The sequence below is a fragment of the Megalopta genalis genome, chromosome 2, assembly GCF_051020955.1.
Source record: "Megalopta genalis isolate 19385.01 chromosome 2, iyMegGena1_principal, whole genome shotgun sequence".
NCBI classification, from domain to species: Eukaryota; Metazoa; Arthropoda; class Insecta; order Hymenoptera; family Halictidae; genus Megalopta; species Megalopta genalis.
In genome coordinates, this window is record NC_135014.1 from 589,624 (window position 1) to 611,310 (window position 21,687).

At 40.9% G+C, this 21,687-nt stretch overlaps 1 protein-coding gene across 7 annotated transcripts in view; it reads left to right on the top strand.

The window, feature by feature from the left end:
• Positions 1 to 21,687, top strand: part of Smr (nuclear receptor corepressor smrter) — a 70,812-nt gene that overhangs the window by 39,662 nt on the left and 9,463 nt on the right. For 3 of the 7 annotated variants that reach the window (XM_033475841.2, XM_033475844.2, XM_033475846.2), the window contains 6 exons: positions 17,272 to 17,589; positions 17,678 to 18,054; positions 18,294 to 18,560; positions 18,739 to 19,201; positions 19,342 to 21,314; positions 21,413 to 21,612. In XM_033475841.2, coding sequence (XP_033331732.2) covers positions 17,272 to 17,589; positions 17,678 to 18,054; positions 18,294 to 18,560; positions 18,739 to 19,201; positions 19,342 to 21,314; positions 21,413 to 21,612 — 3,598 coding nt within the window. The remainder of the gene's footprint in view (positions 1 to 17,271; positions 17,590 to 17,677; positions 18,055 to 18,293; positions 18,561 to 18,738; positions 19,202 to 19,341; positions 21,315 to 21,412; positions 21,613 to 21,687) is intronic. The other 4 variants (XM_033475845.2, XM_076528602.1, XM_033475843.2 and 1 more) reach the window with 3 other exon arrangements.

The following is a 21,687-nucleotide window of genomic DNA, read 5'->3' on the forward strand; positions in this document are numbered from 1 at the left end:
ACTCCAAATTAACTTTTTCGCAGGTCTTACTTAGCTTTTTTACAAATTAAATTTATCCTTTTGGAAATCAGTCATCCTTTTGTAGAATTTTAATTCAATTTTTTAAATTTAATATCGTCTTATATAGACATTTACAAAATATTACTCGCATTCAGAATAATTAATCAGCAATGATTATTTATAAAATTCAATGCTATTTTTAAATTTAATATGTATTTTACTGCAAGCAACTTTATTACGAATAAGTGAATTTGGTTTGAAAGACGTGAACAAGGCCTGTAAATAGTTTAATTTAACATAAAAATACATTTAACATACAAATTTATTTTTAACATAAAAATATATATAAAGCATATAAATATATTCGTTAAAATCTCGATTATCCGAACGAGCGATATCTGAATTCATTTTACAGGAAAACAATTCAGTCTAAGACGATTGCTATATAATCTAGCACTTTAATTAATCAATCCTATCAGTCCAATTTTACTACAACATTGGAAATTGCAGGAAATCTGTTGGCAGTCGTAAATGAATAAATGCAAATCTGTGTATCGTTCACGCTCGACAGCGAATTCAAATAAGTATTATTCACGAGAAAACGGACAGGTAATGATAATTTGAATACCCAGTATTCCCGTTTCCGTGTAGTCGAACGGCCCGAACTGGCCCGACCAGTTTCACGGGCATTTCATTTTACCAGTCATTTGCCACGGCTGTCGCGTTTCCAAACATAGGGACGTGTGCCCGCCCATTTATTTATAACGTCGTCATTAGCGACGCCACTTTTGCCGCGAATACAAATTACATCGAAAAGATTGGCCCCGCGCGATGACTCTATCGGATTGCCGATTCAATCGTATACGAAGGGTGCGTGTTTGAAATCTCGTAAATGTCAGCCGTGGATACCGAATTATCATGCTTAAAATTCACATGGAGCATCCGAATTATCGAACGGAAAACATCAGTTCTACGAGGACTGTCAGCTTCTGGTCAAAGTGTCAAAAGTACCATAGCAATATTCTATAGTTAGCTTAGCTCGAATCACTAATTAGTTATGCAAAAGCAAATACCGTTTCTTCCAAGTAATCATCGTTGATGTAAAAATTTTGGTATCGTTGAATCGTTATTGGTGTAAACATTTAGGTATCACTGAATCATCGCTATGAATACACACCGGATGATAAAAAGAATAATTAACTCTTAGACGAAAGTCTAATTTCATTAAATTCATATTAACTTTTAGTGATACATATTTTCAAATTGCATAGGGTAGCATAATTAAATTTAGGGACATAATTAACTTTATATTTACCAAATAAGACAGATTAAATATTTTTATTAAAAAACGAAGCAAATAAACAAATTTATTTCATCTTACTCGATAGATCTGATGCAATAATCTGCGGATTATTGCATCATTACTAGACTGCGGATTTTATGCGTTCAAGATGACATTGAGTAGATCGGATACAGCGCATTAAACGCAAGATAGAAATTTAACAATACTGCTCGATTATCTTCGACCGAATAAAAATGTTGAGAATGAAAATAAATTTTTATTTAACTCCTGCTTGTTGCAATCGAGATGCATTTGGAAGACTGTTATATTGAACTCCAGATTTTTGTGAAGACGAAGTGTGGTTCCGAACAATGTAGGACAGTCAGCGCCGATAATCCTCGTTGCTCGAGGTAACACCGTGTGTAGGCCTACGATAAGACAGTTAAAAGTTAGGCTACGATATCTCGTTTCATGGAGTTTTGAAACACGGTGCAGTTGGAGAGTCGAACGCAGTAGGGGTTGGTAGGCAAGCAGGGTTTGTGGGGGCGGCCGATCGCGGAGGCAAAAGGGCTGCAGTGCGCGCGCGCACTCTCTCTTTCTCTCTCCCTATCTCTCTCTCTCTTTTGCATTCTGCCTATTTCTCTCGATCTCGGCCTCTCTCCCTCTCTCTTGCAATCTAGCTATTTCTCTCTCTCTCTCTCTCTCCCTCCCTCCCTCGCTCCCTCCCTCTCTTGCTTTCTAGCTATTTCTCTCGGCCTCTCTCTCCCGCGTTCTGGCTATTTCTCTCGCTCCCTCTCTTGCTTTCTTTCTCTCCCTGTTTCTGGCAATTTCTTTTGCTTTTTCTCTGTCCCTCTTGGTTCCCTCTCCCTCCTCCTCTTCGACCCCCTTGCTTTTTCTCTGTTTCTCTCGATTTCTCTCTCTCTCTCCATCCCGCTCCCGGCCACCCTCTTTGTCACCCGCTCGCGCAGGCCCGCTCTAGGCGCGCGAGCTAATTAGCGTCTTGATTTACTTAATCCCAATTAATGCCTTTGGCTGCAACAGCTCTCGCGTCCCTGTGTGCATTAGACGGTGGAACGTGGTCGAATTCGACGGCAACATGGCTGCGTTTTCGTTGCGCAAATAATGGATTATCCACGTTGCGAGTATACACACCGCGCACGGTTAATAACGCGGCACCGTCTGCTCGCCGGAAACCAACGTAATATGTCGTCGTTGCGATTTCTGCGTACACACTGTTTAATTGTCCTTAAACGGTTCCGCGCGGATTTTCTTCTTGCCCGAACGCCGTCGTGCTGCCAACGATTTAACACTTTCGCTCACCCTCCGTCGATATTACGATATTGAGTTCGACGTATTTTCTTTTTTTTTTCTTTTCTTTTTGATGCTTGCCTTCGAGTAATGTGGGATTTGTGTGTTCTTCGCTCGATGATTGCATAGGTTTCGACTGAAAGAGAGTCGCGTGAAAATAAGCCTCGTGAAAATAAATAAAAATCATATAAACCATCTTCGGACAGTTAGATTCTCGCTAAAACCATTTGTCTGTCCACTGCGATTAATTTCTTCACAACTTTCACCGACTGCCAACTATTATTCATATTTGTTTTGTTATTATTAAGTCGTACTTCCCCGCCAAGATGGGTCTCCAGTATTCCGAATATAGTAAATTCTCCCTAATTGGCCCTCAGCTTGGAAACAAAAATGGACAATTCGGGAAGTGGAGATACGATTATACGAGCCTTACGGCTCGTTTTTATAGTTACCGATTGTCAACAACTATAAAAACGAGGTGCAAGGCTCGAATAATCGTTCCTCCTCTTCTCTTTCGTGCACTTCTTTAACACTAGATTTATGGAACTCATCAAAATGACGATAACACTTGTTAAAAATCAGAATAAATGTCTCATTGTTACGTTTATAAACTAATATAAAACAGCTGTTTTTTGTGCTGCGTAAATCTAATGTTAATACCTTATATAATTTGTTATTTGGTAACGTTTGCAATTTGTAACTTCTGAATATCATCTTTCAACGTAAGGCTCGAATAATCGTAACTTCTCTTCTCAAATTATCCATTTTTCGTGTACAATTCGGTATCAATTAGGGAGAATTTACTGAATTTAAAAAAAAATAGCGACGTCCTCTCCAATTGCCACTGCCAATCTTTAGAATTCCAATCTGAATTAAAAGATTTGGGACGCGTTAAAATGAAGTGAATCTTATGTCAACGAAGATCTTGAGTATCGTCGAGTTTTGATTTGTCACACACGAAGTTTGCGTGTTTCTATAAAACGATGCATGCGAAGAATCGGCAAGTGTCGGAATATGGAAGAATTTTGATCGCGAGTATTTCGCCGGAAACCCTGGCCGACCGTAAAAACGAGACCCCAAACCATCCGAACGAACCGAATAGTCGCCTCGTCATCGATACGATCGCGTCCCCTACAACTCTTCTTCGATTAAAAGACATTGTTTGCACAGCTAGATCGCATTCTGTCCGGGTTCAATCTCCCGTTCAGCTTCCCCGAGCAGCGTCGCAACGATCCCGTGTTTGTTCGACCCTTTCCCCGGCCCAGATCAAAAGTAATAAATCCGTCTAAATAGATCGACTTAATTAACACTCGCGTAACCACCGGTCGAAACTCTAGCTTAACAGCTGTCTCTCTACAAATGCCTAATATTCTGAATTTTTATTCGAAACTAGCAATAACGCGTAGCGATGTATGTAGCTGGATATATTAGTTCTCTTCGGAATAACTCGAAATTAATTGATTAGTCAGACGAGATATTTATTCTATCCTCTTTCATAGACAGTGAAATCGAAAATAAATAGAACGATATCTTTCATTTGAATATTTGCATCCGAACAAATTGGCATTCAAGTTTCGTTGATAAAGATTCTTGTATTACAAATCAAGTGACTTTATCTCACATATTTCAACTGCATATCACATTTTCCTTATTTACAATTTTCTTCTGTGTGTTCATCTACATAGACGAAACCTTTTCATTTTTATAGTCTGGCGATTTTGTTCAGAGATAAAATCAATTCTCTTTGTTTCCTGCTTGGACTAAAAACATCCAACCGTTCTTCCGTGCTCTTCTTTGTTAACCTTTTAGGTACGGCTGAATTCTGCGCGAGGCTATTTCTCTGGACGGCAGAGTCTGATATGTACTGTACAGAGTCTGATACTGTATATTCTGTCTGTATATACAAGGTGTCCCAAAAATGTCTCGCAATCCGAAAGTGGTGGATTCCTCGGGCCTTTTGAAGCAACTTTTTCCTTTACAAAAATTTTCTCCGAGGCATCGTTAGCGAGTTATTAACGAAAAACAGTGACCAATGAGAGGCGAGTTCAGCTGACGCGTGGCGATCGAGACAATAAGCGGAACTGGGCTTCGCGCGCAGGTTGGCTGGGTCGCCTCGCGTCAGCCGTACTCGATTCTTATTGGTCACTGTTTTTCGTTAATAACTCGTTAACGGTGCCTCGGAGAAAATTTTTGTAAAGGAAGAACTTGCTTCAAATGATCCGAGGCACCCGCAATTTCCGGATTGCGAGACATTTTTCGGACACCCTGTAAGCTGTTGTAAATCGATGTGAAGACAAAAGAAGTGTGAAACAATGCATATGAAGGCGATTATTTGGTTCAAACGATGAGCGAGTGAGCTACTAGAGCAAGCCACTATAGTGGCGCGTCGTCCAGAGAGATGACATCCGCGAAAACCACTATAGTGGCGTGTCGTTCTCAAAGGTGACATCCGCGAAAGCCACTATAGTGGCGCGTCGGGCCTAAAAGGTTAAACCTTTATGAATTTACTGTATAAGAAAATGGATTTCTGTGAATGGATTTTTCAGATCTCTTAATCGACTCCCAGCCGTTCGCATCGAAGCGATACAGCGATGCATTTCAAACTCCAATTTATTTGGATAACTTTGGGCCTAACGAAAACTCGAGTGATAAGAAAAAAGACTAAACTCCTTCGGAGTGTCGCGATTTCTTGGTCTCGCCCGGGCGCGTCGCGTGGGCGACGCGTGTATGTATTTGTTTTTAATCAGTTTTATCGGACGAGGGCCGAGCTTTATGTAATCTTTATGAACACATGAATAGAAAACGTTACCGATACGCGAACAGATACAGGAGGAGAGCGGCGCACGGCTTCTCGGTCGGTCGTTATTCGTTTTAATTTCCACAATTTCCAGGAAACGAATCCATCCGTTGGCCCGCACAATAAAACTCTGACCACGTTTATCCATCGAGAAATTTTGCCGGATGAAACATTAATCGGGTATATCTACTTTGCGCTGAGGCTATCATGTTTTTAAGTAAATAATGATTATTTTATAAAAATCAAATATTCGAGGTGTTTTTCTCCACCTATCGATCCATTGTCGTTGAATTCAAATAAAGCTATCCGTTTTATACGAATATACAAACACAACTGCATACACCGTGCTCAGACGAAAGTGCGTGGATAGAAGTCCCTATGACCGAAAGAATCGTTTCGGCAGAGAAGAGTGAAACAATTTTTTCGAACAGTCTAACATTGCGTTGGGCCTCAGCCGCGCCTCCCCTTGTTTGTTTTATGAAACGTGAAATGATAGTTATTTGCTGAATCCTTAATTGGCAATCCCGTGAAGTGCAACCGGATTTATTTAATTTATGCTGACACGTTATCCGCGCAAAGTTAACGAACTAACGCCGGATTCGATAGCACCGAAAAAGAATATCGTTCCCGATGCTCGATGAAAGTTCGATAAGCAAAGTTAGTGGCAACACGAACCAAATTATTCGATCACTTCCGATTAGACTGCGGATCTTTGTATAAAGGAAAAATGATTTCCATGGATTTTAACACGTTTCGTTTCTAAGTGTTTCAAAAGCTTTTTCAAAAATCGAGTTCTATCGGAAAGAAGCTCGATGATTTTTATTTACAGAAGAATTTCAGATGAGGTCGTTACATTGTAGAAACTGCAGTCGCTTTTAAACGATCTTTTAACAAATTCCCAGTTATTAGTATTCCATTGCGGTGGACGGAGTGCTAAGTAACAGAAACCATAGAGAAATGTCTTTCTTTCTTAAATAACTGCTATATGATAATCGCAGTCTACTTGTGACGCATTTTTCAAAAAGAAAAATCTAGACACTAGGGTAAGTGTAGGTATTACTGCGGTTTCTCAATGATGGCGAACTTTGACAGAGAAAATAAGACCTTTTACGCTAATAAATTGACAAATTGAGCTATACCTATTTATTATATTTACATTATATTATATATATATATATATATATATATATATATATATATATATATATATATAATATAATATAAATATAAATATAAATATAATATAAATATAAATATAATAAATAGGTATAAATAGGTATACAGGGTGTTCCACAATTACTTTAACAGCCGAAAATGAGGGGTAGCTGAGGTCATTTGAAGTAACTTTTTCCTTTGCGAAAATGCAATCCGCGGCTTTGTTTACGAGTTATTAACGAAAAACACAGGCCAATGAGAGGTGACGGTGCGAGAGAGAGAGAGAGAGAGTCCGCAAGAGAGTACGCAGCACGAGGCTTTGACAGATGGTCGGGACGGACTCGAGCCGCGTTCGAAGTATTGAACAAATCACGAAGCGAGAACTTTCCGGATTTTTATTTTACTACGTAACAGTGATATTTTTAAGAAAAACGCTGTTCACCTTTACTTTAGAACGTCTGAAGAATATTTACTAATTTTTGGGACCCGAAATAATAAGTAATTTAACCGTGACGGCCGTTTTAATTTTCTAGTGTGCACGACACCTCGTGTGTAACATATGAAATTTTTAAGCAAGGTGTACAGTGAAGATTAACAAAGTACGTAAATGATATTTTACGTTAATGATATTTTATTTAAATAATTCCGTGTCCGAACATAGTTCAACGAATGATTCGCAAAGCTAATTTAATAAATAATAATCGTGTTAAAGGACGTAAGGGATATGTTTGTTAGAGAAATATGAAGAATATTATCAATAAGAAACTCACCCATTTAGTTGTAAAATCCACTTCATGTATCCGACGGCGACGAACAGAAGGATGTCTCCGGGCAGGCAATTTCAACGTTTACTTTCACTGCATTATTACTAAACACTGATCACTTATCAATAATATTTATGGACCAACTTTCCTGGGTTAATATGTATACCTTTGAAAAGAGCCGATTTTTTAATGCGACGCGTTCGAAGTTCTCACTGTTAACGACACGTATGTACCGCGTTGTCGAGATGAACTGCAGAAGACTGGCACGATGGCCGACTGTGTTTCGTTCTCGTACGAGCGAATTTCAACTGTTTCCCATCGAACGCGAACATTGTCAGCCATCGTGCTAGTCTTCCGCAGTTCATCTCGTCAACGCGGTATGTGATCTTAACGATATGAATTTCGAACGCCTCGCGTAAAACAATCGGCTCTTTTCAGGGCCATACATATTAACCCAGGAAAGTTGGTCCATAAATATTATTGATAAGTGATCAGTGTTTAGTGATAATGCAGTGAAAATAAACGTTGAAATTGCCTGCCTGGAGATATCCTTCTGTTCGTCGCCGTCGGATACAGATCAGCTGTGCAGTTCATCATACACTGTACGAGGTCAATGCACTATCCTCCTGCACGCATTTCCGTGCATGAAGTGGATTTACAACTAAATGGGTGAGTTTATTATTGATAATATTCTTCATATTTCTGTAACAAACATATCCCTTACGTTCTTTAATACGATTATTATTTATTAAATTAGCTTTGCGAATCATTCGTCGAACTGTGTTCGGACACGGAATTATTTAAATTAAAATATCATTTACGTACTTTGTTAATCTTCACTGTACACCTTGCTTAAAAATTTCACATGTTACACACGAGGTGTCGTGCACACTAGAAAATTAAAACGGCCGTCACGGTTAAATTACTTATTATTTCGGATCCAAAAATTGGTAAATATTCTTCAGACGTTCTAAAGTAAAGGTGAACAGCTTTTTTCTTAAAAATATCACTGTTACGTAGTAAAAAAAAATCCGGAAAGTTCTCGCTTCGTGATTTGTTCAATACTTCGAACGCGGCTCGAGTCCGTCCCGACCATCTGTCAAAGCCTCGTGCAGCGGACTCTCTCGCGGACTCTCTTTCTCTCGCACCGTCACCTCTCATTGGCCAGTGTTTTTCGTTAATAACTCATAAACAAAGCCGCAGATTGCATTTTCGCAAAGGAAAAAGTTACTTCAAATGACGTCAGCTACCCCTCATTTTCGGCTGTTAAAGTAATTGTGGAACACCCTGTATAGTAGGTAAATAGGTATAAATATATATATATATATATATATATATTATAATGTAATAATAATATAATATATAAATAATAACATATATTATATATTATATTATATATTCTTTAACTCTAATATTTACTTTTCTCAAAATACGTGTGCATGTATTACTGCTGTTATGAATCTATTACTGCGAGCCATATACTGCGAACGTTCCGATTACTATCGCGTGTCAAGGTTGACATATCTCGTTTTCTTTTAAACGTACATACATGGCTACAATTTCTAGGATCAAGATATCCTCACGCTTTACAAATTAGGTATTAGGTACTCTACGATCAAGCGTATTCGCACCGGTTCATCGAGAACTGCACCGTATAGGTTAAGGTCATTTTTTTTATTCAATAAAGCATCGCAGTGATGCACACACATTAAAAAATTATGCGCCAAATACTGTGTTAGTAAATAATATTCGAGGATAAACGATAGTGACAATGTATATCGATTTTTGACCGAAGTAACGATTACTTTATATAAAAATAACGCTAAAATGAATAGTTTATTATTAATTACCAAAATATAAATGCCTTTCGAATCAGCGTTCGCAGCTGCCGTTACGAGTATTTCAATAAGACTCGACGTTTTCATAAGCCTCCGAATATGAAAAGTCAATAAATGAATTAAAACTGTGATCGCTATTACTCGTGTGCCATAAATGATCAATATTAAACGTATAAAAAATTATGAGATTCATTTTTAGAAGATTACGCACTATGAAATGTTAAATTTTATTACTTTTACGAAATACCGCAGTATTTACGGCGTCCGCAATAATACCCACAATTTTAGCCTATTTTATAACCGAGGTGTTCGCAAAAATTATAATAATTGCTTTTTCAATACTGGTAGATACTGTTCTCTCTGCGAGCTATGGCGAAACGTAACTCGGAATAACACGGTAATTAGCGATTCCGCGTCGGATTAAATTAATCGAGGCTTCTTTCTGCTCGTAATTCTAACGAACAACCGGCGCGTACCGTATCAAAGGGAATATTTTATTAAGGCGGAGACACGGGCTATCTGTGGGGGATACGTGTACCAACGTTAGCTCGTTGGTCCAACCCATTAGCTGACCCTTGGCTCATTCAACAGACGTTCGAATCATTTCGTAAACGGGTTGCCGGTTTCGGAGGGAGAACAAGGGCGAAACGGTAGGTCGCCGCTGTATTGTTTTGGATTTCGGGCCTCGGTTGAATAATTTTAATAATCCTGTCGACTATATCCCTCCTCTGGTGCCATATTCTAGGATCATCTGCGATTAGTGCAGCACATTCTGCGAGAAATTTATTCGATACAGATAAATTAAACATCGGAAATGAAGTTACAAGATTTTCGGACCAAATATTGCTTAAATAATATACGGTAAATTCTGTCCAATTTTCCTCGAGCTTGTAAATGAAAGTGGACAATTAGGAAAGGGGTGATACGATTATTCGAGCCTTGCGGCTCATTTTTTATAGTTGCCGATTGTGAACAATTATAAAAACGAGGTGCAAGGCTCGAATAATCGTATTTCTTTTTCCGAAATGGCCATTTTCGTTTTTCAAGCTGAAGGAAAATTAGTTTATTTTGAAAGTGGCATAAGTCACTTTGTTTTTAAGTCGATATATTTAAGGGTTTGCGTTTTAACAGGTTTAAAAATATGGATGCTAACTTTCGAGAAGATTTACTTGTATTTGTTATCTCAGGATACTGATATTTTTCTCAGTATAAATAATTTCGTATAAACATTAAAAAATCACCACTTTTCATTACGGTAAAGTGACTCGAGCCACTTTCAAAATAAATAGTTTAGAAAAATGACTGACATATATTAATTTTGTCCGACGTATTTTACCGAAGTGATGTTTTGAAAGGACAGTGATTTACTAAAATTGTTGAATAAATTACATATATAATAACAATTTATACCATGAACATATTTAATATGAAGGTTTGATTTAAGTATTTTTTATTTTAATATTCATAAAATACAAAAATAATTAGTACATTTTGAAACATAAGTATAAGTAATTTATATGAAAATACATCGGTTCAATTTAATTTTCGCCATCGATAGGAGTGATTAAGTCCTCGGAAATCGTGTTTTGTTTCAAATTTTTAAAATAACTGTGGTATATCGGGGGTATATAATTAAGCAAGTCCATCGTGTCTTTGTATTTTGCTGAAGAAACAGGACGAGATCCAGCGTATAACGGATCCATTTCTATTTGTGAATAACGCCTAGGTCTTCCTCTTTTTGGTGACAAATCCAAAGTTAGAAATTCATCTTTTTCATCTAAAGTTAGTTTTTAAAACATTTTTGTTGAAGGTTGTCCCTGCGACGGACGTAATATTTTAAATTAGGGTATTACATTGTTGTATGATGAGCTGCGTCGCATCTAGCGAGAGAGTGCGACGACTGTCTACTGTCTGCGTTGCCTTTTTCTTGAGGCTCCAACGGCCAAAAATTTTGTTTTTTAGTTAGTTGCCTGCGGTCGAGCGAGGTGTGTAGTTGTGCCTACTGAACTGTGCCTTAATATCGATTAGCTTTATGTGTGTTTCCTTTTCTTTTTTTTTCAATAAAAATTAACTCTGTTACAATTATTTGCGTTGCCTGCAAAAATTCAACAATTTTGTATCCATCTGCTGGTGAGTCCGGAGGTAGCCGCCACATCACTATAATATAATTTACAAAACTGCACTATTCTCTTTCGCACTTATAGAAATAAGTCCAGTGATCACAACTTCTTTAAAAATATTGAAAATAATTCAAAACAATACTTCACACACACACTTATCACACGTTTCTATTTCTTTTACACTAAGCCCCGCAATTAATTTCCTGAGTACAGCGACTTACGCCACTTTCAAAATAAACATGTTTGTTATACCGTTAATTAGCAAAGCTTCTCTCGAACAAATCTCAATAGTTCTCAACTTATTGATTGCAAATTTTTTTTAAATGTGTGGCGGACCAGACATAAAAAGACACGTCCTTCAAAAGCGGGGTGTACATATGCCTTTTTCGGGTTTTCCCGACGCAAGGCGTACACACCGCAATAAAACAATAAAAACGTTGGGACACAGCTTCGGACCATAGGTCCCGGATCACCCCGGTCGGAAAATCTTCGGGAAAGGCCTTCGCCCTTCCCAAGGACTTTCCCTTACCAATAAATACGAGGACCTCTCGACCGGGAGAAGTCAGTTAGCAAGTTTTCCTCCGACTCTCAACGTGTTTCTGTATCATCCGTCACTCGTTTACCTTTACCTTCTACACACTGTACCTCATCGCCTTTTGTTACAAGTTATATTAAAGTTCTCGTTATATAAAAACCAAAAAAACTCTCTCGGATTATTTTATATAAACCGTCGCAGTAACCCCTGCGACAAAAATGAAAAGATACCGTTCAATTGTAATTAGTGTTACCATTAACTCGATTTTTTTGAAAAAGTGACCTATGCCACTTTCAAATATATATTAATATACATGAAATGTTAGCTCATTTAATTTACTCCGAGTGTGCTCGTATTCGCTGCTTTTATTTATGTTAATGTGTAATATAAATCAGAGTTTCGCGAGCATATTTCATTCAAATAACGAATTAAAACGTTATCCGAAGAATTTATTCGAATGTAATTTTATTCATGGAGAAATTATTCGTTATTAAGAGTTACCTTCTGATTTTTGCATTCCTTCTAATCCAATGTTATTGTTGTACGAATTCTATCGATAACGTATGTACGTAGAACACAGCGTGTCCGGTAGTTTTATAGCACAATGAAATATATAGGTTCGTCGCGTGTAATTTACTCGAAATAATGCGTCTCGTTTATTGTACTCGTACAAAATGCAAATCTCTTGCGAAACAACTGCCGCAGCTAACACGTTTCATCCCGAGTCAAACACATCGTCTTGCGAACAAAATTCGAAGAAAATTGCAGGTCAATGGGTTAATTGCGAAATGAACAATCTGAAAAAACGGGAAAAAGAACGCGAATTGCCGCCGTTTCCTCAGTCGCTGTTTTTCGCCGGTGTGTCCCAGCGGTCGAGGCTGTGCGGGACAAACGCCATCAAATCGGAAGAATCCTGTCCCTTGTTCGAGCGATTAACCAAGTGGTTAGAGGGAACGGTGAAAAAGAGAGAAGAAATAAATCGGTGTCGGTGCGAGCAGACATTAGCTACTTGCTAATCAAGTCGGCTCGAAACGGACGACAACGGGTACATTGTACCTTGCACGCCTCACAAAAGGGTGGGATCCTCCTCTCGCGCACCCTTTCTCCTGCGACTTACTGCTTCCTCCACCCTTCGCTCCGCCTACAATTCTCTTTTCTGCGGCGTGCAAGCTCTACCGTCGAATTTCTGAAGGAAAGTTTGACAGACGAGGTTTATGGTTCAGTTTTAATCGAGTCCAAACTGTTCCATTCGCAAGAATCGAAAAACTTACGAATAGACGGCGGATCTTTATCCGAAATAAAAATTTTGCTACAGTATCTGCAAGGCATAGGAACCAAACACAAGTTTTTTTTCTTTCTTTAACAATTTTAACGTGTTCAAAATAATACGTCAACGTCCTCAGTTTCTTTTAATCTTACCACTGTTTTAAATTAACTCATTTTTACCATAAATTCATAAAACCCGCAGTCTAATTATGAACTCATTACTTAATTTTTTGACATTTGGAATATTAAACGAGAGTTGATATCACTGGTTTCCGATTTTCTCTTTTACGATTTGCTGAAATTATAAAGATCTTTCTTTAACTTTTAGAAAAGAAACCGTGAGTTTTTTATCTTTTCTCTGTCGTTTCAATCAATTGTAATTTTTGAATCTAGAGATTGTGAAGTAAACTGGTCTCATTAACATCTCAAATAAAATTCAAGTCATTTTGTTCAATTTTGAAGAAATTTATTCTGTTTTGAAAGGTATTCCAATATTTTTGTGAGCCACTGTATATTGTTACGTAAAATGGTACAGCGGTCTACAAAAGTGTTCATACACCTTTTAAAATGCAATAAAAACTGAAGTAAATGACTTGAACTTTTTTTAAATGATAGTGGGACTAGTCTACTGGACGATGACTGAAATGCTTTTTTTTTTTAATTTTGCTATTACTTGAAATGAAGAAAAAATAAAAATCTCTGGTTTTTAACTTTTTTATCTGAGCCTATAACGAAAATTTAAAAAATGTCTTTCGTAAATCTCGGTAACTTATATGCATGTTATATGAGTTACAATAAATTAAAGATTGCAAAAGTCACAATTTTATCACGGTTTTGGCCAAAAACTGTAAGAAATCTGCAGTTTTTAAAATCCTCCGATGCCTGTAGCTTAACTCTGAGTTAACCGATTTCGATCAAATTCTCAGATATTAGTTAGCACACATATAAGTTACCAAGATCTACGAAAGGCATTTTTAAAAATTTCTTCATAGGCTCAGATAAAAAAGTTTAAAAACGAGGGTTTTCAATTTTTTCTTTCCATTCCAAGCAATAGTTCTATCATCTGAACAAAATTCAAGTCACTTAATCCAGTTTCAAAAAAGTGACGTGAGTTTTAACAGGTATGCGAACACTTTTGCGGGCGACTGTACATTTATTCAAACTACGTACGATTTTCCTTAAACGATTAGAATATTATAAAAAAAAGTAAAAAAAATTCTTAAAATACAGTTTTTTTTCCTCAAAAAGCGGATAGAGTGGGGCATGCAGAATCAGCGAAGTTGCAGTTGGGGTTCGTCGGTGTATGGAAACAAAATTCGGCGGTCGGGAAATAAGCTAACGCACAGTTTGCACAGCGCTGACCTCGACATCGTTGGCAAAACATAGGAAAATCGTCCGGCATTTGCGCGTTAATAATTGAGAACGGTTGGACTCGGGTGATATGGCGACGCCACCCCTTTCGGTCAATTAATCCGTCCAGTTTCGGACAAGTAGCATAAAATTAGTCTTGGTGGCAGGTCGGCGCAGCCGGTCATATTATTGGAGGCAATTTCTCTTGCTCCGGGGATTACCTGCCAATCAGTGTCGCGAACGTGTTCGCATATGGCGTTTATATGATTGCCCGGCATCCGATTCTTCCTCCGGGATCCCTTCCGTTTCTCTTCGCCGTATCCGGTCAATATAGCCGGCGTTCCCTGCGTCAACAATAATTCTCTCCACCTGTTTTCAAAGACAGAGGACCGACCTGACAGCTCTCCGGAGATTATCGCGTAAAGAGCTCAACGCGCGAATCGGCGAATGCTGTGCTAAACTCTACGCGATTCCATTTAGAGCAGTGTTTCTCAACGTGCCGGTATTTTCAATATTTCTAAGGGCAATTGGCGAATGATTGCCAAGAATCAATGATAAATGTTGCAATTCTAACGTTTCGAGAATAACAAATGGGAATACTGTAGTTGATCTAAGGAGACGAGACAGTTAATGTAAACTAGAGTATTTGCACTAGTTGAGTTTATTAACCTTTTAGGTACGGCTGAATTCTGTGCGAGGCTACTTCTCTGGACGGCAGAGTCTGATATGTACTGTACAGAGTCTGATACTGTATATTCTGTCTGTATATACAAGGTGTCCCAAAAATGTCTCGCAATCCGAAAGTGGTGGATTCCTCAGGCCATTTGAAGCAACTTTTTCCTTTACAAAAATTTTTTCCGAGGCACCGTTAACGAGTTATTAACGAAAAACAGTGACCAATGAGAGGCCAGTTCGGCTGGCGCGTGGCGATCGAGCCAATGAGCGGAACTGGGCTTCGCGCGCTGCTTGGCTGGGCCGCCTCGCGTCAGCCGTACTCGATTGTTATTGGTCACTGTTTTTCATTGATAACTCGTTAACGGCGCCTCGGAGAAAATTTTTGTAAAGGAAGAAGTTGCTTCAAATGATCCGAGGAACCCGCAATTTCCGGATTGCGAGACATTTTTGGGACACCCTGTAGACTGTTGTAAATCGATGTGAAGACAAAAGAAATGTGAAACAATGCATACGAAGGCGATTATTTGGTTCAAACGATGAGCGAGTGAGCTACTAGAGCAAACCACTATAGTGGCGCGTCGTCCAGAGAGATGACATCCGCGGAAGCCACTATAGTGGCGCGTCGTGCCTAAAAGGTTAAAACACTGTTGAACGCGAAAAGAACGAAATATTCAATTTCGATCGTCGTCTGGATATCTGAAACCGTGGAAAGATTTGAGATTGAAATTGATTAGATTAGTATATCAAATAAATACTAGCTTCAGTCATTTTAATTGGTCGAAAGCAGTAAATGTTTTTAATCTTTCTAGAGTTTCGCGTAGCAAACAGCCATTTTCATTATGAATGCATGAAATCCGCCGCCCAGTTATATTTCGGTACCGTTGTATCATTTTAAACAAACGTCTAGGAGCATATTTGTGCTGGTCGTTGCGAGAAACCAGGATCGATAAACAATGGATAAATAAATAGCCCGTCGGTAGCTAGAAAGTTTGTGTACTCTGTAAACTCCAGAATCTGTATTTTCCGTAAAACTCATCGCACATTGTGTGTAGACGTAACAAAGTCGGGCAAATATATTTCGTAGACGGGGAAACTGTAAAAAGTTTAATAAAACCTGCGATCTACATTGCTTGCGAATTAGAAAATTTATCAATCATAAAGTGACGAGCACATTGAAAACTATATGGAGGATTCACCGAATATTAAAAAGGGTGTTTGATATTGAAACGTCCCTGTAACTCCTGAATATTCGAATAGATTTTTCTAGTTCAAAAAACGGCTTTTTACTCGGTCGACTACTCAGCAAATGAGGCCGCGATTCGCGATAATTGTCAGGAGAATAAACGTAAATTTTTCAGGCTGTGGGCCGGCCCAGCATCGCGGGTAAAACCATCAAAGCGATTTTACCATGTCTCTTACCTCTCTGCGCCAATGTTTGCGAGCGTGGGCGAGAGAACTTTTTAATTGGCCACCCTTAATTAGTTAACCAGCAAAGTCTCGGTAATTATTCTGTTTCTCGCTCCGTTTCCATGCGCTAACTCGCCGCTCCTCCCGCCTACTCTCCTCTCCCTTCATATTCCCGTTCTTCCATCCTTTTTCCATGTTGCAGGGACGGGTCTGGGTTGGGGGCGTGCTCTCTCCTGTACACCGGACGGGGTTCTCATGTTTTCGCTCGAGTTCCTTCTCCGTCATGATTAACTCTGCTCACTTAACTCGATCGCGAAGAAGACGCGAAAATAGTCGTACCTTTTTTTGATACGTTCATCCGCCTCTGCTCATCGGGTTACGTTTAACGTCGCTGTTACCGGTTCCATCGACACCGACCTCATCAACAACATTCCATCAGACTTGGTCGACAACGGTCTAACTTAGTTCCACTTTTTTTTCCTCTGTAGGACCACATTATGTATATGAAAGACTTATTATTCATCTGGCTTCATAATTTAGGTGACAGAGAATAGTCACGCTTCCGGATTTACGTGTAATCCAACAAATATATATTTTGTATTAATTCGATCGTTTATTGCACGACAATTAGCAAGTCCAGTCATGTTCAGAAAGTGATTCGTATCCAGATCGAAAGTGTCGGTAAAACCTATGTTAGCAATTTTAATGCAATCATCGTCTATTTTCTTTCACGATATAGCCCACTAATGAGACCAATGTCTGTTTCTTTTCCAGAAGGCAGCAGACAGATCGGACCTCACGCCTGCACGGTTTGCCAGAACGCGGTAGAAGGTAGCGCGCAGAGCCGAGCTCTGCCAAGAAGTCAGGCGTCCCAGTACGGGCTGCGAGAGGATCAGGTAGCACCCGGTGCCCGCGTCTGCAACACCTGCAGGTGCAAAGCAGTTAGGGGACGCTACACCGCGTGTCCTCTGCCTGGTTGCCCGAACCTGAACAACGCCAGTTCTAAGACCAGAGTGAAACGGCTGAGAGCGTTGCCTGCCAAGTGGCTTGATCTACCTGCTGAGATTCGTGATCCGATCATTCAAGAGTTCCGTGAGTGTCTTCATATTTCTATAATAAAGTCCGATATGGTATGTAATCCGTGAAACAATCGACTTAACGAACGATTCGCTTATTGCAGAAATACCGAACAACGCAACGAAATGCTGTTCAGCCTGCTTCAATCGGATATCCCGACGTCTGGCGCCCCATTTAACCGGTAGCGCCGAGGTCGCTGAAGACACAACCGATTCCATGGCTCGGCAATGGACAGACGAGGAACTCGACCAGCTCAGGAGAGCACTCCGAGAACACGGCACCAACTGGTTGAAAGTCGCCGAGCAAATACCCGGCAAGACGAACCATCAGTGCAAGAACTACTACTTTGCGTACCGGAAGAAACTGAGCTTGGACCAAATGGTCGCTGAGTATTATCAGTCTTTGGGCGAAGAGAGGAGACCTTGCTTGACAGACGAGGAAGAGAGCGGTAGCAGTACGAGTAGCTGCGACGAGCTAGCGGTTAGTGTTCGTTCATTGTCGTTGTTGTACACGAATTGTCCAGTTTTTCCATTAGAAAAAAGTGGATGTTACAAAGCAAGATCATCTCTTGCCTTCATTGCCTACAAATTTCTTACCAAAAGATTCGGTATGCGAATAGTTTAGCAAACAGAAGATATAATAGAATTTATCACTTAACTTTCAACTGATACTACTCGATGAGTTAGAAACTAACTATACGTTGTGATTCTCATTTGTAGGTTCATGACTCGAGCGACACAGCCAGCGCAGGTAGTCCAGCGAATAACATGTCGAGTGGAACGCCAGGTACACCGGGTTCTTCTACAAATTTGCCTATATCTTTCTCGCGAGCGACCGATCAGAAGCTTGGCGACAAGCTGGCAGACATTGCTGTGGTATCTTTGGTGCCACCGGTGAGCATAGGTTCGTCGCAACAGTCTTCCACCAGCGGAGGTAGCAACGCTGCTTCAGCTGGCACTAGAGAAGACTACGATAGCTCGGCCACGGTAAGACCAAGTTTTCCTTTTGTTTCTGAGACCAAGGAAGGACGTGGGGTGGCCTTACATTATTTTGACCATTATCAGAACCCGCTGCGGTGGTTCGTTTTTCTTCTGAAATGTTAAATAAAGACGAAAGTTTGTATCTTGATAGGGCCGTCTGATAGAGGTTCGCTGATTGTTTCAGGAGACGGCGGACGAGGGTCAGGGAGGCGTCGATTTAGACAATAGCAGCGTCGTTGTGACATTGACCACCGCCAACAATACGACGCCGCTTCAACAGCAACACCAACAGTCGCACCAGCAGCTACCACCGACGTCGCATTCGCCCCCCTCAACCACCAGCAACTCAAACCCACTCACCGTTAAAGACCTTATGCTTGGCGTTATCGAGATGCAACTGAAACGCAATCCCAACAGCCCAGCCAGTACAGGTGGTTCCTCGGTGCCAGTGAACTCTGGTACGCCAACGATATCTAGTATACTGAAGACAGATCACCGGAACGATATCACTTTTGTGAGGGAATACAAGCCGTCGAGTTCTATGGCAAACACGACCATGTCTAGGGATTCGAATTTGGCAACTCTGTCGGTGGTATCCGGTCCCCATCACGGTCCCCATCGTTCCGCACCTAGTCCCCAACAACTTGGTAAATCGAATGTACATGAACGCTTTCCACGCTGACTGCTATGCCACTTTTGTATTTTTCACGAATCACAAAATTGTCATAGCAGTCAGCGTGTCGAACAGATTACTCGTATCTTCTCTAGGAAAATGAACTGTATTCAGATACTGTTTCAGCCCAAATGCAAGCAACAATAACCCCTTGTCCTCCAGCGGCATCAACCAGTCAGTCTTCGTCCTCGGATCTGATTCCAAAGGAAGGGCTGATCGTGATGCAAGTTCAACAAGCGCTTCGTGAGACGGAAGGCACGCTGGACCTGAGTATTAAGAAGCCAAGGCAACAACAAGAATATAACCATTCCTTGACGATTCACAAGCCGCCAACGGTTGCCCTTTACCGGCCAGAACCTCCTCCAGGTGCTTACTACCATCCTCACGCTCATCCAGAGCAAAGTCGTGGGGCGAAGAGTCCATTGGTTTATGCTCCTTCGCCGCGACCACAAGCGCCACTTACACCGAAAATGAATAAGGTTACCGTGCCACCGCCACACCCGAAATTATCTCCAAAATTGAGCACTATAGGAACGCCTGGACACAAGAGTGGCTCCATCACGCATGGTACACCGGTCTCCAGTACACGTTATGACGGTCTTCTCAGACAAATGACGCCCCCAGGAAATCCTGGCAATGCTCCTGGGACACCGAACGTTGCCAGTGGTGCGAGTGCGGTGAATGCCCCCAGTAATCAAGGACCCAAAGAGACAGGTTCGATAACCCAAGGCACACCGGTCCATCCCTTCGCGGTGGATAAACGAGCGCCTATGTATGACTATCATAGAACTATCAGACACTCGCCCGTGACGACAGGCAACATTCCCGGACAGGGCCAGAGTCAAGCAGGAACCGCGGCGGTAGTAGTGACGCATAGCAATCAATACAATTCTTACCCCAGTCGACCACCGCCGAGTTATACGATGGAACAACAGTTATCCTCGCGACAGATCATCATGAACGACTACATAACCAGCCAACAAATGCACGCGCGCAGCCGGAGTAGCGGCACGTCGGAAGGAGGCAATAAGAACGAGCCGCCGACGTCGACGATGTACTATACTAACACACCACCCCCGCAGTCGCATACGCAGACGCGGCAAGGAGTCATCCAGAGGCATAATCCTCAGAAACAGATGCATTATCCGCCTCCGCCACCGGGACTGGAAGCTTTTTCCAGTTTAGTGGACGTCGCCGTACAACAACCCAGTCTTCCAGTTCCCCATCCGCACAGCCATCCCGCCTCTGTCAGTAGCAGTCACGAGGGTCTTGGCAAGACCATGGCGGACAGGCTACTGGCCGACCGCTATGGTGATAAACATCGCTTGGCTATGCATCAAGCGGATCACAGAATGGCGGCGGCCCACCATCACCAACGAGATAGAGAAAGAGAACGTGAATTAGTTCATATGCGTGAAAAGGAAGAATATAGAATGCAACGAGAAAAGGAAATCCAACAGCAGGAGCACAGACTGGCACAACAAAGGGAAAAGGACGCTCAACACGTCGAGCATAGGCTGTCGATGCAGCAAAGAGAAAAGGATATACAGCACCCCGAACACCGTCTTACCGTCCATCAACAGAGAGAGAAGGAACTTCACCAACAAATGGCTGCAGCCGCTGCTCAGAGGGAGAAGGAACATCAGGAGCATCGATTGGCCGTGCAACAGCAGAGAGAAAGAGATATGCATATGCAGCAGCAGCAACAACAACAACAACAACAGCTTATACAACAGCAGCATATACAACAGCAACAGAGAATGGAGGCTGAAAGGAGGCATATAGCTCAAATGTATAGAGACCAGCAGCAGCAACAGCTTGATAGGGATGCCAGCAGGTTAATGAGCAGTGGATTCACTCAATCTTCGAGACTTCAACAACCACAACAATCTCAACAACAGCAACAGCAGCAACAACAATCGTCGTCTCGACAGAGTCAATCCTCGAACCAGCAGCAGAACGATTCAGCGTCTACTTTAACTGCTGCCAGTCTAATAGATGCTATCATAACTCATCAAATTAATCAGAGCGTGGATAACACTGGCGGTAATTCGCAGCCTCAACGACCAGGCGATCGTCTTTTCCAGGTATGTTGTAATTCTTCTCGTGGTCCCTCGTACACTTTGAACAGTCTCTACGTCGGACACGCATACGGATGTGTTTTATACGATAGAAAACTTTTCAGGGATTCCATCGGGAAGCTCCGGCAGAACCTAATGGGATGGCACATAGTCCTGCGGGTGAAGGTAACGGAGGCAACAGTGGTACTGGTGGCGCCAGCGGTAACGGAAGTGGAAATAAGCCGATTACTCTTGGCGAGCACGTAGATCACATTGTCTCCAAAGATTACGGTCCACCGCATCCCTCCTACAGATCGTATAGCGGGTGAGTATTGTGGAAAAACCTGAACTCTTTGTTAAACATCATCAAAATCCTTTTGCTAAAACATCCGTAATTCGT